Source organism: Hippoglossus hippoglossus, chromosome 6, assembly GCF_009819705.1.
Source record: "Hippoglossus hippoglossus isolate fHipHip1 chromosome 6, fHipHip1.pri, whole genome shotgun sequence".
Taxonomy (NCBI): domain Eukaryota; kingdom Metazoa; phylum Chordata; class Actinopteri; order Pleuronectiformes; family Pleuronectidae; genus Hippoglossus; species Hippoglossus hippoglossus.
Window position 1 is genome coordinate 16,704,322 of NC_047156.1, and position 17,164 is coordinate 16,721,485.

The window sequence follows — 17,164 nt, forward strand, 5'->3', positions numbered from 1 at the left end:
ATTTAAGCATGAGTCCGTCCCGCTGCAATAGTTCTCTGATTATTGTATCAAGCTGTCCTTTGTTCTTAAAACCTGCAGTGCTTTCTTACCCTGTCTCCTCTCATACTATCAACTCTTCTTCAAAACCGATCAAGACAAAGTCCAAATAACTGAACTGTAGCTGATCAAAACCCATTTAGTGTCTCACAACAGAGATCAGTACTTAGCTGGGCTGTGCATGCTGTTTGAGGCTCAATGAGCCTATGAATAATGTTGAAAGACCTGAGAGATGATTTTCTATCAAAGCCAATCTCAGGTAAAGAGAATAGCCTTTGAGTTGTCACAAGGTGATGTGCTTCCTCTGAAACAGGCAATGTTCCATTAGAAACTATGAAAAAATGATCTGTCACGACTGATTTTGCCCTGTTGATTAGCTGATACACCTTAGAGGTTGTGTCCTTCTCACAAGTCAAAGTTCAAGTTTTGCCACATAGTTAAGACAACGTACATATATATACTGTATATACACATTATTATTTTGTAGATCATTTGCAGATTATATGCAAGAGTGTGTTCCTAGAGCACTGATTTATAAAAACATTCAAATTTTATACTCTGGAGACTCAAGAATATAAAAACTGAGGCTTCTGTTAGAATAATTCATACACCTGTGCTTGCTCGTGTTCAAGCATGTGACACAGGCCTATATGAATGTAAACAGACACGCATACACTATCGTATAAAAGCGGCACAATGAAGTGTGATTGTGAGGCAGATTATGTGTGAGGAACAGGATGCTTGTGATAGAACTGCCTCTTCACTCCTGTTTTTCTCCACGGCTGTTGGAGGGGTGACGCCAAGTTGGGCAGGCAGGAAGGCTTCAGCTCCACTTCTGAGTAGAACCTCAACAAAGCAAAGTGGACCAAGAACAATAATAGTCTGCACGTTATAATTTCTGGTAGCTATAAAAAAAACCTGTAAAGTTGTCTTAAGAGGTCAATTTTGCTCGTTCGCAAAACATGGTGGAGATGTTGTAGATAAGCAGACCTGTAGAAGCTCAGTGGCTCATAGGTTGTCTGTGATCTAGTGTTTCACAGCAGCAGATGGCAGTGCCAGCAGGCCAGGATGGTGCCAGAAGGTTACGCAATGGAATGATGCCTCTAAGACCTGACTGGTACACCGCATGACACATGTGCAGAAACACACTTCCCACACCATCTTCTGAAACTGTAGAGAAGCATCCATACTTACGTGATTCTGTATGTCTGTCTTCAAAATCTTGAACTTGTCAGTGTAAAGGACCAATCTTTTCTTTCTCGTACCAGTAGAAACTGGGACTGATCTTGTATGGCGTCATGCTGATGACTGACAGTTTGAACCATTCAGGAAGCTCAGAGTGAAGTGGCACCCCGGCACTGGCATGACCGCGGAAACAGATGGAATTATAGCTTCCCCCTGGTCTGGCCTTCATTTCCTGGTCCTCTCTGGGGCATGTGTGTGTCTGCCAGTGGGATATGGGTCAGATGGTTGGTTATCTTTATCCAGACTGTTGCCAGGAAAACCTCCATCCATTTGGAAACAAAAAGGGGCATCCTCCTGGTTTCACTGGGAGAAAACAATGGGGAATTCATTCATGACATGTTCTGTTACAGTATTTCCTTTTCTTGTCTTATACAAATTATTTTAGCCACTATGTACCTTGTTGTAACTCATGTGGACAGATATTTTCTGTCTTTGGTTTTTACTTGAGTGCTACCAAGTCCAATCTTGTTAGAACCTCATGTCTTTCCAGGTCGAAGTACTTAATGTTTTTCTGAGAAGGAGTAAAGTGTAGGTGTGGGGAGGTCTGGTGGGTGTGTTTGTACACAAAGAGCAGAAAGGAACTGTTCAGGCCATGCCAACCACACAGGGACTTCAAAGCAAGTAGAGTAAGCTTCTCCGTAAATCAGGTCTTCTATTAGAGCGTACAGAAGACTTCCTGTCCAGCTCCCGCCTTAATCCCTCACCACGCTGTTTTCTAAGAATGAGCTCATGCCACCAAGCTTTGCCAACCACAGTGTCGACTGTGCTTCGCTACACCATAAGAAGACATTACTGTTGCTTTTAGGATGCCACTGGGCCCAATTTTTCTGGTCCCTAACATGATTACTGAAGCGGCACACAGTGAGCTATTCACATTAGTTTAGAATTTCCAACATGAGCAGCACTTTGGTCTGTTTTTCACAGTTCAATATGCTTGGTCCTTATTCTTGAGGAACTGGCCAAAATACATCCATCAATCATCAACCCTACCCTTACTGCTGTTATTATAAACAAAGGATTGACGGATTCTCAGTCTGCCCAAAGGTACATAAATTTCTTAAGGCAACAGCACACGTTTCTTAAGTATCTTATAAAAATGTAATTCTTTCTGTACCTTTTTGTGCTGTGTTGAGGATACTTTTACAGCATTTGTGCGCTCAGTTTAATACCTTAATGCGGTCAGAAGAAGTCAGGGGAAATCCTAGCTGAAATATTAAGGCTAATATTAGGAGATGTTGAGACAAAATAAGGAATACAGTGTTCTGCAGATAAATAAACTGGCATAGATAATATTTTGTATGATAAAATAGATTTTATTTTTCCATTATTGATTAGTCCTCACTTGGTGTATTCTGCATGTGATTGTGATCTGAGTGACCTTTGCTTTGTGTTTGTGAATGTGTATTTTGTTGCACTGTGTGTTGAGTGTGGTGCCTTAACATTACTCCTGGTGGATCCAGAGAAGTGAAGAAAGCCCCCGGCCCATCAATAGTTGAGTAGGAGCACGGTTATGTGTGTCTGTAATGAGGCATACCACATCGCATCATTAATATTACATGCTGGCTCGGGGCCAAGGGATGTGCTCTGTGGTGTGTACAAGTATAAAGTATGAGCAGTTGTATGTGGGTATGAGCGCTCTGCATACAGTGTAATGAGTGTTTTGTAATTCTTAAGTGTAGGTTCACTTCCAGGAAGTCCGGTTTGAGTGATAGATTAATGTGCTGTAAGGTTTATAAGACAGCATAATAAATACTCCGCAGCAGTTTATAATACTCACACACAGAACTTTACAACTCTGGAAAGTTATCAAGAAGCAACTTTGGAGTGTGAACATTACAAAGCAATCCTACTGGCCCTGCTAGATGATGTTGTGTTGTGGAAATACTTGAGGTTGCCAGTTTCAAATTTTATCTGGACCCCTCATTGTTTGGCCCAAGACACTCACTTTAGCACCCCCCCTGTTCTAATGGACAGCCTCCATTCAACTGAACGGGGAAGGGGTCTGTGTTTTTTCATGCAGGGCTAAAGTTGATTGGTCTTACTCAGCTGCCACCCAACCCATCCTCCATCTCTAAACTGGCAATCAAATATCTGAAACAAATACTGTGATTCATCGCCACACAATTAAAGTATGTATTTGTGTAACAAGTTAATTTAGAAACCAGATATACTGCATCATGTCCAGAATCAGAGATATTCAGATTGTAATTTATTTGTTTTAAAAAAGCCTGTGATGCACTTTATGTAGCTTTATCTTACAATTGTATTTCATCTTACATGTTCCATATTGAAGCCATATCTCTTTACTGTGTTGCAACAAGAAAAAACAAACAATTTAGGTCAGATGTTTGCATCAATTGTGTGAGACGAACACCTGGTTTGTCTACACAACTGAACAAATCACACAAAAGTGCACATACGTACACACAGAAAATTTGTTAATGTGTTGGATGAGGGTGTTGGTGATAAAAGTTCACCCCCATTCCCGCCTCATCCCCCTCGGCCAAGTGAACGGTTCTCAGAAATGAGGTATAGACCAGAATGTTAAGGGATACCATCAAAGGCTGCCAGCCTCGTCCTTTAGATCTGTGTGTGTGTGTGTGTGTGTGTGGGTGTGCGTTTTTGAATGTGTGTGAAAGAGAGTATGTGTGTGCGTTTGTGTGAAGTACCGCCACAGGTGATTGGATCTCATCTCATCTGATCTCATCTGATTGGCTCATCCGTCTGATGCGTTCCACAGGCGAGTGAGAAAGGGGTGTTAGAGGCATGTCTAAATAATTTAAATCTTTCATTTGTATTGATCAGGTAGCGCAGCTCTCCGTGGGCTACTCGACTACTCCCTATCTCTATCCTTCTTCGCCCCCATTCTTGTTTAGTTTTTTCTAACATTGTAACCTTGTGCCCCCAGCTTTGCTTCCTCTCCACTCTTTCTCCCCTCGACCTCCACATCAAACAGAGTTCAGGTACACTGCTGCGAGGGAGCAGAAAACGCATGAGAAGGGAGTGGATAGGGAAAGTGAAGGAGAGAGCATATCTTTAAAACCATGATTTCTCAAATGGGAGTGAGTCTGAGCAAGAAAGGTGTAAGCGGTGGATAAAGAGAGAAATAGCGTGGTGAAAGCAGCAAAAAAATCTTTTGTGTGTGTGTGTGTGAGTGAGTGTGTGTTTGTGTGTGAGTAGCCCACTGGCAAGTGTCTATTGGGCGTAATGGAGTCTGTGTAACCTTGGTGATGCAGGTCAGTGGAAATGTAGAAACGAGCGTATTGTGTGTACTGAGGGTGTTGAAGCCCAGTCCAACTTAGTGCATTAAACCCAGTCCATTACTCCATTAAATACTGCATCATGCCTTGGCCTTGGATCAATACAACATAATGTAAACACTGATAGCATGTCTCACCACACTCTGGATTGGACTGCTTGAGTAGGTAATGTATTCTGTCAAACGGAAATAGCACAAAAGATAAGCACATATATATATACACAATATGAACATGATAATTGCTTGTTTGAATGAGAAGGATTTTCTTCTTTCCCCTGCGTTCTGTGGGTATTGCGGAGCAAGAGGTGCACTGCGCAACATGGATAGAATATGATAATACTTCTGTTGCCAAGCAAAATATCTCTTTCCCACAATACGGCTTCTTGTACACACCGATAGAATTTAGCAGTACTTCAGTTGATGAGAAAAGGGGAACACAGGGCAGTTACTTGTTGCTCAAAGCATTTTTTAAGAGCCATTCATACAAAAGATAAATATCTGCACACAAATGACATTTTGTATTAGGCTCTCTAATGATGATATTTCAATCGCAGAATGTTTTGAATGGGCCAAATTGTGGGCCAGCTTTCTTTTCATCCATTAATATTATAGCAGTAAATTGCATTCTTCATTGCCAATGAATGCTCTTTGTGTATTTATTTATGCTGTAGTGGAGCATGTGAAATACAGTGTTAGAGCATCAGCTACATTTTTGCATTTATCTGTGACAGTAGAGGAGAGGAGGAAACGTCTGGATATAATAAAGACAGTTGTGGGATGAGTTATTGTGGCTTTGATTTTGAGGCGAGCTGGGCTGAACTGTGCTTTTAAGACAGGGTGTAGCACATCCAATATACACACAAACAATACACACACACACAAGCTGGGCGCCTTGTGTGAGTGTGTTAATGTAGTCACCCAGACAGACAGACAGACTGGGCCACACAGGAGTCTGCTCTGCCCAGATTCCCACATCGAAACACACCAAGCCCAGAGGAACGAACGCCCCAAGCCCAAACTGACATGTAGCTATTGTTACTAAAAACACACCAGCGCCGCGGGTGTCTCCTGCTTTTCCCTGTTCAGTTTTCCCCCTTAAAAAACAGGGGGATTCCAGGTCAGGAAATAACAATGCCTCCATCTTTCCCAAGAGCAAAGGATTTTAACCTCAATGTAAAAAATGTTTTTTTAGTGTGTTCTCCTCTGAGCCGCAGAATTTTCCCCCGTGCTCTGATCTGTCTGGCTGGAAGCAGTCCAGTGCCTCAGCTCTTTTTTCCTCCAGTGATGCACCGGGCTCTGTGGTCCCGTCACTCAGGGTCTTTGTTTACTGGGCGGATCAATAGTTGACTTGCCGCTGGATAGACTAAAACTATAGATCTGTACAGGTGGATAATAGAGCGGCAGTTTTCTCGTCTCCTGCTTGTTTGTGTTGACCTGTGACAAGTCGAGGCTTAGTGAGGCTATCAGGGTTACAGCCAATTAGCTCATCGCTCCCCTTTAATATGATTGTCAATAAGAACAGGCTTTGATTAAAGCCCTGTAATTTGTTCAGGATGAGTTAGATTACATTCTGGTGCTGTTTGCTGTGAGACAGACACTAAGGAGACGTGAACATGCTGTTTTCTTGTTGGTTCAATTACTTTAAACATGACTTGAGCCCCCTGTTAAGCAGGTTTTCTAATTTGGTGTGTGTGTGTGTCTGTGAGGCATTGTTACTGTTGCTTTAACACCTGCCTGCACATCTGTGCTCTCTCCTCTGCTCCCTCCTGCGGGGCGTTTGGTGTCATCAGCTTCCCAGTTAATGGTCACTTTATATTTCTGTTACCACCTGAGCTCTGAGCTCATTAACAGCAGGCAGGAGGTTAGGGATCTGGATATGTCGTGTGTGTGTTTACACTTCCAGACTTCCTGTCCACACGCATGCATATCACACATGAACGTGAACATAACTAAGTATTTGCGATCTCTGACAACTAATCAGCTACCTAAGTACAACATTTGTTTATATTCCCATCCTCTTGTGAGTTATAAGTAAATGGTGGCTAAAACATTAGCAGTTGATATATTAAATTTAGCACTTTGGCCTCACAGCAAGAAGGTTACCGGTTCGAATACCAGTGAGAGGAGTTTGCATGTTCCCTCTGTGGGTTTTCTCCGGTACCAATGACATGCAGATTCTAAACTGACCATAGGAATGAGAATAGTTGTTTGTCTCTATATGTGAGCCCTGTCATATTCTGGCGAGCTGTCCAGGTGTACCCTGTCTCTTGCCCAATGTCAGCTGGCTCCACCTCCCTCCATTACCCTCAAAAGGATAATCAGTATAGATAATGGATGGATGTTTTATTTGAGTGTTATGTGACATAATCATTTCAGATTCTATTCCAATGTTAACCATTTTCCTTTCTCCCTCTCTTCAGTAACCGTCTCTACCAGTGTATCATTTGATGGTCTGCTGGTGACTGGCCTCTACACCTCCACACCCGTCCAGTCAGCTCCCATCCCGGCTCCAGCCGCCTTTGGCTTTGGTAAGTCTTCATAAGATAACACTGTATATTTGGCTTCCTCACCCATTCTCCTTGTGCCAATACAAGCTCTGCTCCGCCTTGGCCCTCATAGCACAAACAAACCATCAGATCCTGTAAATCGTATCTCAGTGCTGGGAGTATGGTGTATCACAGCAAGCACAGCCCAGCGCAGTGATCCACATCCGTTCCCAGAATGAGTATTAGACCACTTCCTCGCTCCCATTGTGACAGCCCATGATGGATGAGGAGTTGGGGATGATGTGACCATGAGTTTGGCCAGATGGGTTTTCATTGATGTTTGAGAGAAGAGAAACAGAAAACTGGAGGTTAGATGAGGTGAGGACGTTGGAGAGCGAAGCAGAGAATATAAGAAAGGGCCTTAGAGAGACTAAACTAAACTTCCAGTAACAAAGAGCAACTTATTAATAGTCAAAGGGTCAGTGGGGTGGAGTGGTGCAGTTGAATAGCACAGACATTTAATTTACCAAAAACATATTTTCTTCTCATTACAATAATGAAAAGTTCTCTATGAAAACAATTCAGGAAATGATCGTGTAATTCAATTTTGTTCGTTTGTTAAAAACGCAGATCATTTATGACATTAATATTCTAGTTGTTGAACCCAGATTTTTGTTTATATTATCAGCATCAGCATCCATTTGGACTGTCTGCATGTGTTGCTGTGTGTTATTAATTTGTTTAGTCTCAAAATTGTTTTTGACAAGTGCATTCTAATTAAGACAGTAGAGGCAACTAGAATAAAGTTAAGTGTTTGAAGATTTTTAGACTTGGATGAAGTGTGGGCGGATGGAGTCCCTGTGTGACGGGGTTGGGGTTCTCCAGGGGCAATGAACCAGCCATAAAGAAGTCCTCAGAGAACAGGGCCACTGGCCCAGAACTGCTGCACAGCGGGCTCACTTATTCTGACTAACTCCACTGTTCCTAAGATGCTGACTTCACCCCAGCCAGGGCAGCTCTTCACTCTTGGCAGCACTGTTTACTGGGGAGGCGTCCAAGCAAGGATTGCATCACCTTTGCTTCACTCTCATTAATTTGAAAAGTTTTAAGGGAAGGGCTGCACAGACCGATAGGCAGCAGCCTGTGGGACTGTGGGTCTCTGCATGGCATGTGAGTGCAAAGCCTTCCGTTACAGTATGTGTAGCCCGCTAAGCAGAGTTGCTGTCCAGGTTCCACAGAGCAGTTACTCAGTCTCTCCTCAGCTGAAGAGCACTCTCTACGTTGTGAGGCCCCAAGAACACAAAAATAATGTTTAAATGAAGAAGAAACAGAAGGATGATGTGTTACTGCCACCATAGTCCCACTGTCTAAATTGCTATTTGATTTCTCCTTTATTTAATTCATCTGCACATCTTAAGGTCGATGGGATGTTTTTGAGAAATGGAGTGGTGGCAGCCTGGTCAGTCTGTAAACCATGCTCTCTAACAAGGTGTCACATCTGGGGATTGAAGGCTCTTCAGCCCTGTGAGGCCTGAAGTGAGATGTTCCCAGAGGGGGAGAGCTTCATCAATGAGCTCATGCAAACCCGTTGACAGCGTTGTGCATCAGAGACCCAGTCTTTGAGCAAAATACTTTGAAGATAGTGCACTGGAGCAATAATGGAATGAGATGCAGCTTGATGTTCATTGTTGTTGTGACAAATATTCAAGCATTTGTGAGGACGAAAGGGTCATGCAACTCCTCAAGGGAGTTTGATGAGCTTGGTGTTTAGTGTAGAGTGTCTAAGATATGGTGTGGCTCCAAATCCCCCACAATGGAGGCATATAGGGGACACAGATACACATGGTCAGCAACATGCATGCACACACACACACACACACACACTTAGAATCCAAAAAGCAAAGCCACGCTCACTCAAGAGCACATGCACTCACTCCAGCTGTTGGCTGGGTGAACATGTGGTTGACAGATGTATCAAGGCAGGAAACTCCAGCATGGGAAGAATGAAAACTCACTGTACCACCAAATGACTGTGCACATGAAAAGATCAGTGGCAAATTAGGATTTCTAAATGTAATTTTTTGTTATTTTAAATCACAAGACTGTTAAGTTAGTAGATATTTAATCAACTGCGCCAAGGAGGATATGTATTTGCCCCTTTTGGTTAGTTTGTTGGTTGGTTGTTTGTTTTTCAACTTGGTGGAAAGATGGAACATGGTCCAACAAACAACCCATTACATGTTGATGGGGATTTAGGCAAATCCAGGAAATGTTTTAACATTAAAATTGCCAAAATTTTTCACCAACTTCCTAGGGAATAATTAATGGATCTTGATGAACAAAATCTGGCATATTGATAGGGTTGGGTACCGTTCACATTTGAACTAATACCGGTACCAGCACCTGCAATTCACTACTTTCTCTGTACAACCAAATCCAATGTCCAACCTTCACCAGTAGGAGACGTGATCACTCTAAAAGGTTTCCACTGTATTGGTTTCACATTAAAGTTTTAGCCATAATGAAAACCTAACCCATCAATCTCATATAACATTAACATTACTGTTTACCTAAGCATGCTAGTCAGGCAGCCAGTGGCTCAGACTCACGTCAGTAAAAATGCTAGCTTAATTTCTTACAACAAAGTGAGAAAAGCCCAGTTTAACAACTTAACCAACAAGCTGATTAATTACCTGAGGATGCCAGAGAAGTTTTTGATGCCTCACTCAAAGTTTCTTCGTCCATGGCAGGTTCAACTTCTTCTGTGATTGCTGCAGGCGTGGTGCTAATGTTAGCTTCAGCAGGGGACCTAGCTTTCAGGCTATCACACACGGCACACTCAACAGCTTTGAGATATTTTTTTATTTTTGACCTGGTGTTTCCTCAGGTGTTGCATTGGCCAGCTTTGCATTTTGCTTTACAAATATTGAATTGAGCATTGTCTGCTAAACACACTTGAGATCACTTTTGACTCGCCATTGTTCTGACTATGTGCACTGATCAGAAATCAGCTTGGCCTGATCAGGTTCCAGGGGTGAGTCACATGGTCTTGCTCTTTCTCTCTTTATCTATCCTAGACTCTCTCTTTCACTCTCACTCACGTGTACATACTCTCTCACCCAGATCGCTCACAGGTACAAGGCACAGATTGATTTAACGTGAAGCTGTACCCAGTAGTACTACTTCAGTTGGTACCCTTAATAGTACTGAGTTTGGTACCCAACCCCACTGGGACTGATATCACACACGAGTGTGTACAAATTGAATTGAATTCAAGGGGACTGTTCGGCCTTGGCGAAGGTATGCGCTCTACTGAGTGCCATTTTTGTTTTTGCTGGGTTGTTGTTGGAGAAGTAAGCGACAGATGGACATTAGGGAGTATGAATGGTTAGAATCACAGAGAAATGAAGACAGGATGGACAGATAAAGGCAGGGAGTTGTGGAGACAGAGAGGTTAGTGTTTGTACACTGTGCCGGGGTGACTGGCGGTTGGTGTGGTCAGAGCTGTGGTAGCAAGCAGACAGGATGACTGCATGCCAGCCTCTGAAGAGAGAATTCCCCATTCCCTTCCGTGTCACCCTTCACTGCTTTTTTATGGGAAAAATCATAAAACCAGTGCATGTACATGTCCAAACATTCAAATACAAATGCTGTATCACTTGTCTTTCCATTGTCTTGTGTGTGTTTCCTGTTTTGGTCAGACTTACACAAACACCATGATGCGGAGACACAACTGAGCATTTTACTGGATTCCATTCCCTCTGAATAACAATGCACTTCACAATACATCTGTAATAAAAATGTGATGCTTTGAGGGACAGACTTTTTTTTACTACGTCGTCGGAACTCTACACCCACTCATTGTCGAATTAGCTGAAATGCGATGGGGCAATTTTTGCGGCAGTCAGGGTAGTCTGAGGAATGCTGTAGTTTTGGCTCCTGGGCTGAGCTGCTGCTCCGGCTGCCCAAGGTTCATTCCTCCTGTGCCTGAAGGCAGGAGATCCCCCATTAGTCAATGGGTAGCTTACCTCAAACCTTTATTACGCTGTAATTACTTATGACTAGCGCAGAACCAGGCAAAATGCAGCTAAAAACAATGTTATGTTTGGGCGCCGCGTCCACATGAAGGAAAGAGAATGCAGGAGTGTAAATTGAGTGTGGTTTATAGAAATGTGCCCGTGTGCCGGATAAATTTGTCCGGCTGAGGCACAGCTGCAGCACTTATTCTATTTTGAGGTGCCAGGGACTCGCAGAAAAGCCTCAACATTTCAATTTTGTCTTTGCCTCGTCACAATATATAGTTAATGGACAAGGTAGAGTGTGCACAGTGATTCATTTTGCTCTATTAGGTAGTACAGTTTGACAACCAAATTAGTCATTAGAGACCTTTTCAGCTTGTTTTACAGTGAAACTTATAAACTCTCTGTCAGTGTGTGTGTAAGTTGTGCGCAAGTAAGTTGTCTACACACATAACAAGAGTCTGGACTGACTCAGCTGCTGGAGGATTCCAAATGCTTCGAGTTTTTCCCTCCTTTGACTTTTATTCCATTAAGAGCTCTTTTCTTTCCGTTCCAGCCCGTTGGCTTTCTGAATAGAACTCACACCACGTTCAAACTGACGTCTGCGAAGATATTCTGCAAGATATTCTATAAGATGCCCTGCATACATTATCGTAATCTTGATTTATTTGTTTCGGGTAGACCAAAGAACTGTTAACATTTGCAGCAACGATGAAGTGATGTATTGGACCGCAAGAGCCAGGAGGGAAAGAAAGATGTCACATGTGGTCTGATTTGTGTTGCTACACTAATGGGAAAATGTTTCTCTTCCCATCATTATTCATTCAAACACAAAGACAGAAAATGTATTAATTCTGAATGTCTTTAGCTAAGTTGTAATTATGACTGTGAACAAAAAGCACTTGAAAGAAATAGAGAGCTTTAAAACAGACAAATGGAATGGTATAAATGCCAATATGGGGCTGACAAAGTGGTTGAGATTAAGGGGATGAGTGTGAGTGGAGAGGGAGACAAGAAATGTGTAGAAACTTTGCATGAAAAATGGCAAATGGGGACCAATGAAAGGGAGTCAGCGTGTGAATGATATAAGTAGAGGGAAGGAGAGAAAGAAGATGAGAGGGTGGCGTTCCATCACTCCCTCTGACGGAGTGGCTGATTGGTGTTGCCTTGCCACTGCTGAGCTGCTGAAAGTGGTCATTGATGGATGGCTCGTTTGCCGGGCGATGTTTATATTGTCGTTAATTTGCATATTTGTATGTATTTGCCGGGCGGTTGGCTTCTGCTGGCGAGGATCAGTCCCCGTCTTAATATGATGGATCTGGCTGTCTGACAAAATGGACAGCTTAGCGACAGGGACATCCAGCCGACACTCCGTCCCCATGACGGATGGGCTCATGCTAACACACAGCCCCGATTAGAGATGAAATCCTACTGCACCTTGACCTGTGGAGGAGGGGCCGGAGAGGGTATGCAGCCAGGAGTGTAATCATGCCACCCACACATTTACCAGGACTCATGGCGTAATGAAAAAAAAATAAATATAGGAATACACAATAATAATTGGTCTTTCTTTTCTATTATGCACAATTATACATTCAAATAGAGATATCCACACATTCATCCATTTCAAGGCTAAAGGTCGGCTGTCTGCATCCTCATGCTATGAAGCTAGATTGAATGTCAGCCAGAATGTCAGCATATGAGAGATGGCAGCTCATCATGTCAGTATTTACAGAGACACGCTACCTCCTCCTGAACAAAGCCTTGTTTTGGAACCTGTGCGTTTTTCTCAAACAGTCCCGGGAGAGCACGAGTGTGCCTCCGCATACCCCCCCCCCCCCCCCCCCCCCCCCATCAATGGGATGAAGAAATATTTAGAAAGAGATTCTGTGCAGGGGGAGAGATGGAGCATGGAGAGGAATGATATAAAGAAAGGGTGTTGCAGGGAGGAGAGAAGGGGCAAGGGAAGAGGTTCCCATGGGGAGAGAAGCTGTCAGTCCCTGGGAGACTTCAAACACCCTGCATCCCTGTGATCAGCCTGCTCCCTGGCTCTCAGCTGACAGCTCCCTGACTGCGCCGCTTAGACTCCCTCATACAAACGCATGCATACACACATACATGCACACTTGCTTGCTACCATAAGAGCTCTCACACTCCCTGACTTATCCACTCATACCACAACGTATTCAAATTCCATTGACATATGCATACTCATGCTGATTCTCACACTCGGAATGCGCATCTGCGACACATTCCCCCCTCACATCCGCAAAATAACCTTGAACACTGCCAAAGTTCCCCCTGTTGCAAAACTGTCAAGGACACTGCACAGTTCTAAACTGTTGCTCCTGAACTATTAGCTGAGCGGAGGCAAGGTGGGGCTGTGGTGGTGGTTGTTGATGTTGATAATAATGATGATGACTTATCTAAGCCATTACTCCTTTTCTGCTCAGGGCTCAGGCACCAAGAGGCAGATCCCTCCTGATGATGAATTCATTAGTGCAGAAGATGAAATGAGTTGTCAGGGGCAGGGTTATGTATGGGAGGTGATTTGTGTTCTCTGCGGCACAGTATTAGATCAGACTCCAGATCAGCTGGCCGGGCTCGCTGTAAATCTCCATGCTTTGCTGGCACAAGGCTCCCACACCCCTCTCGCGCCCTCTGGACCGGGCCTTACTTCTGCCTCTCCCACTCCCATATCACACTGCCGGGTGGCTGCTAACAGGTGGCTAAACATTTGGGTGTCTCTCAGAGTCCAGAGGAACGCTTGGGCAATTATGCATGAAAAGTCATGCAGCTTCTTTCCATGTGCAAACGCCTCTTGAGAAGCACAAAAGCAAAACCACCTTCAAAGAATTCAAACAGAAAGCAACATATTCCATTATTAATTTAAGGCAGAGCCACAACAGACTCTGAACAAGTGCATTAGTGTTGGCCATACAACCCACCAGCACAGGTCGAGCCTCTCAGGTGCGATGGTACTGTCGACCTGCTGGAGCCCTGCTGCTGGGAATTTACTGGTTCACTTCGCACCAGCTCTCTTGGAAAACATAGTACCTTCTTTGAACTCCCACAGCTTCGCTAGGAGCGCTTACATTTCTATGTGCATGTAGTGTTCACTGTGTGTGACTATGTTCTTGCATGTGCGCATTTGTGTCTGTGCATCAAGGTGTGTGTGTGTGTGTATGTCGATGTTTGTGAGAGCACACAGATGCACATGCTGAGCATTTGAGTGCTTTTTCCTTTCTCCTCTGTACTTTTTGCATCCCAATGTATGGTAAAAAAGGTCCAGGGTGACATAGAGAGCGGGGATAGGACGAAGCAAAAGATGGACTCCCTCTGATAGAGATTTCAAAGTGGTGTTTGAGCTGTTGGGCAGTGTTATTTTTTTATTTCTATTTTATATATTTTTTTTATCCTGCAGGAGAGAGCAGCAGGCGTAGGCTGTTTCTCCCATGTGTGGCCTCTCTTGAGCAAAGCAATGTTATTTTCTGCCGTGCAGAGAGGTTGGTTACATGCCAGAGAGAACGAGAGAGGAGAGAGGAATAAAGATAGAATAAAGACAGAGAGAGCTTTGACTCAAAGACTGCTCAGTTTGACACATTTCTGTGAAAACCAGTGGGTTTGCATCATTTCAACACAGAGGCAAGCTGACTTTGAAATTAATCTTTGTTCTGTTGTGATATAAAACTCCATATTCCCTATACCTCCACATGCACCGTGCAAGTGTGTGTGGGCATCTGTGTGCTTGGTGAGCAAACTGAGAGAGAGAGTGATTTTAAAGTCTTCTCCACAAGGTGCATGCCATCCAGGCTGCACTCTGAGGTCTATTCATTTTTAAAGTTCCCTTACAGAGAGTATTAGAAGTGCTCTCTCCCTCTCTCTGACTCTGTGAGATGAGGAAGTTTAGTAGCTCTCCTGGTTTGTCCCTGTTGGGCCTTGACTGGATCGGGGCTCTCTACTCTCTAAAAGCCTCAGAGAAGAATGAGAATGCTCCACTGCCATTTTTATTTGCATTATACACAAGTTATCTTTCAGCAACTCACCCAGATCCAATCTGACCCATATTTTGGCAGTGAAAATAGTTGGTGACCTTCTCTATGTTTCGCCCTCCTTACGAGAGCCAGGCTGTTGCCGTGATTAGTTCGCTGCCTCCCAGCACTCCTCTGTCAGACCAGGCTCAGCTCCAGCCTCCTCCGTAAACACACATTTAGATACACACACACACACAGTGTGTAATTACACATGCATGCAAATGCAGCACAGACGCCATGCCTCGCTTTCCCAAGGCCTCCACTGGCTCCTCACCTGTCGCCCCGGGTCTAAGTCCCTCATGCTCAACGTGTGTGTGTGTGTGTGTGTGTGTGTGTGTGTGTGTGTGTGTGTGTGTGTGTGTGTGTGTGTGTGTGTGTGTGTGTGTGTGTGTGTGTGTGTGTGTGTGTGTGTGTGTGTGTGTGTGTGTGTGTGTGTGTGTGTGTGTGACAGAGCCTGCAAGACCTCGGCCTCACCAGTTTGTTTGTTGCATTGACGGGTGGAGAGCAGGGACGTGGGTGCAAGAAATTAGCACAAGTCAAATCAGATTAATTAATCCTCAGCTCAAACTATTAGCCGAGGAGTCGTGTTGAATTAAAAATCAAATTAGCCCTGGCGCCTGCCGGTGAAGCTGTGGTGTGTTCCTGCCAAGCTACAATGACACATACCCACAGAAGGCAGCTGCTCATGGGCTTTCGCTGATGAATAGACATATAGATGGATAGATGGATGGATGGATGGATGATGGAAGAAGAAAACGGTGCTCAAGGACTCTAGAGATGAGGGAAAAAGGAAGTGTAGTGACTTTGCCACCCAGTATGGTAAGCTTCTCCTGAGGCACCGAGCTGGCTGTCCTCCACTGGGTGCTGCTCCACAGACCTCACACCACTACCTACTCAGCAGGCCTGGCTATGTCGCTCCAGCTTTCAGCAACACTTCACCCTGATGGTTAACATAACAATATACACAATGAGGACTGAACCCACTTTTAAACAGGCTCCTGTTTCTCAGCAAAAATATGGGGGGAAAGGGAAATTGTTTTTGGGTCTTATTTTCTGAATCTTTGCCATCCTTCCTTTCAATGATAATAACAATGTGCTTACCTAATTAATTTCTGAGTTCTGATAATGTAACACGATCCTCCTAGATGATCGAACAGTTCTTAAACTAATCCTGCATTTTGTCACATTTACTTGGAAGAGAAAATGAAGATGATTAAAATATTACCCAAATTATCTCTTATAAAGATCCTTTATAGTTTGACTAATGTTACATATGTTGTTGACTAGTGTACTTACATTAACAAAAATTTTTCCAACAATGTTCAAACCCAGAGAGATCCGCAATTTTATTCAGTGTGACGGGATGTTTAATTTTGGCCATTGTAAATTGCGTCTAATCCTCTGTACCCGTGGCTTAGTCCATTTCTGCTATTACTTCCGAGGCAAATAACGTAGTAATGAAGGAAAAGCAAGGTGCTAGCCTGTTAGCCAATAGGAAGTGTTTTCCTTCTACAGTTTGTATCGGTCACTTGTAATGGATCATGATCACCCATTGCTGTTTACTGCACGTTCCGTCCCTGAAGCTCTCCCAGTAAAGAGGATTATGGGACAATAAATGATTGAACAGCAATTCCCATGATCCCGCCCTGCTTTCTGACGTCATCAAACTTTCGTTATTGTTTCGATAAAGGGACCCATATTGTACATTTAAGTAAGCAGCTGGCTACGTAGAAATCCCAAAAACTTACAAACAGACCATTTAATTGATAAACTACTTACTTTTTTTCAAAATGTCTTATCATCCGAGTAATCTTGTTTCTTGTCGGACCTCACGTATGCATATGCCTTGGGTACATTATACCGTATATTAGTTAGCGAGTCTGTGAGTGTGCCTCTGAGATGGATTGTGTGCCTGTGCAGAGAAGTAGAAGTCTCATCTATCATAGACTGTGAGACTCAAAAACACACAACACTTGTTTGATTCAGAACAACATTCATTTCAATTATGACACATTAGTTCAGGAGGGTACATTATGCTGCGCTGGTGCGCCTATATTCCATTTATCATTCATGCTTGTGTGGCTT

The 17,164-nt window shown here is 43.6% G+C and overlaps 1 protein-coding gene across 5 annotated transcripts in view; it reads left to right on the top strand.

Moving 5' to 3' along the window:
• The window catches only part of reln (reelin), a 99,335-nt gene that overhangs the window by 12,961 nt on the left and 69,210 nt on the right, over positions 1-17,164 (top strand). For all 5 annotated transcript variants that reach the window (XM_034587686.1, XM_034587688.1, XM_034587689.1 and 2 more), the window contains exon 2: positions 6,961-7,068. In XM_034587686.1, the coding sequence (XP_034443577.1) occupies positions 6,961-7,068 (108 nt within the window). The remainder of the gene's footprint in view (positions 1-6,960; positions 7,069-17,164) is intronic.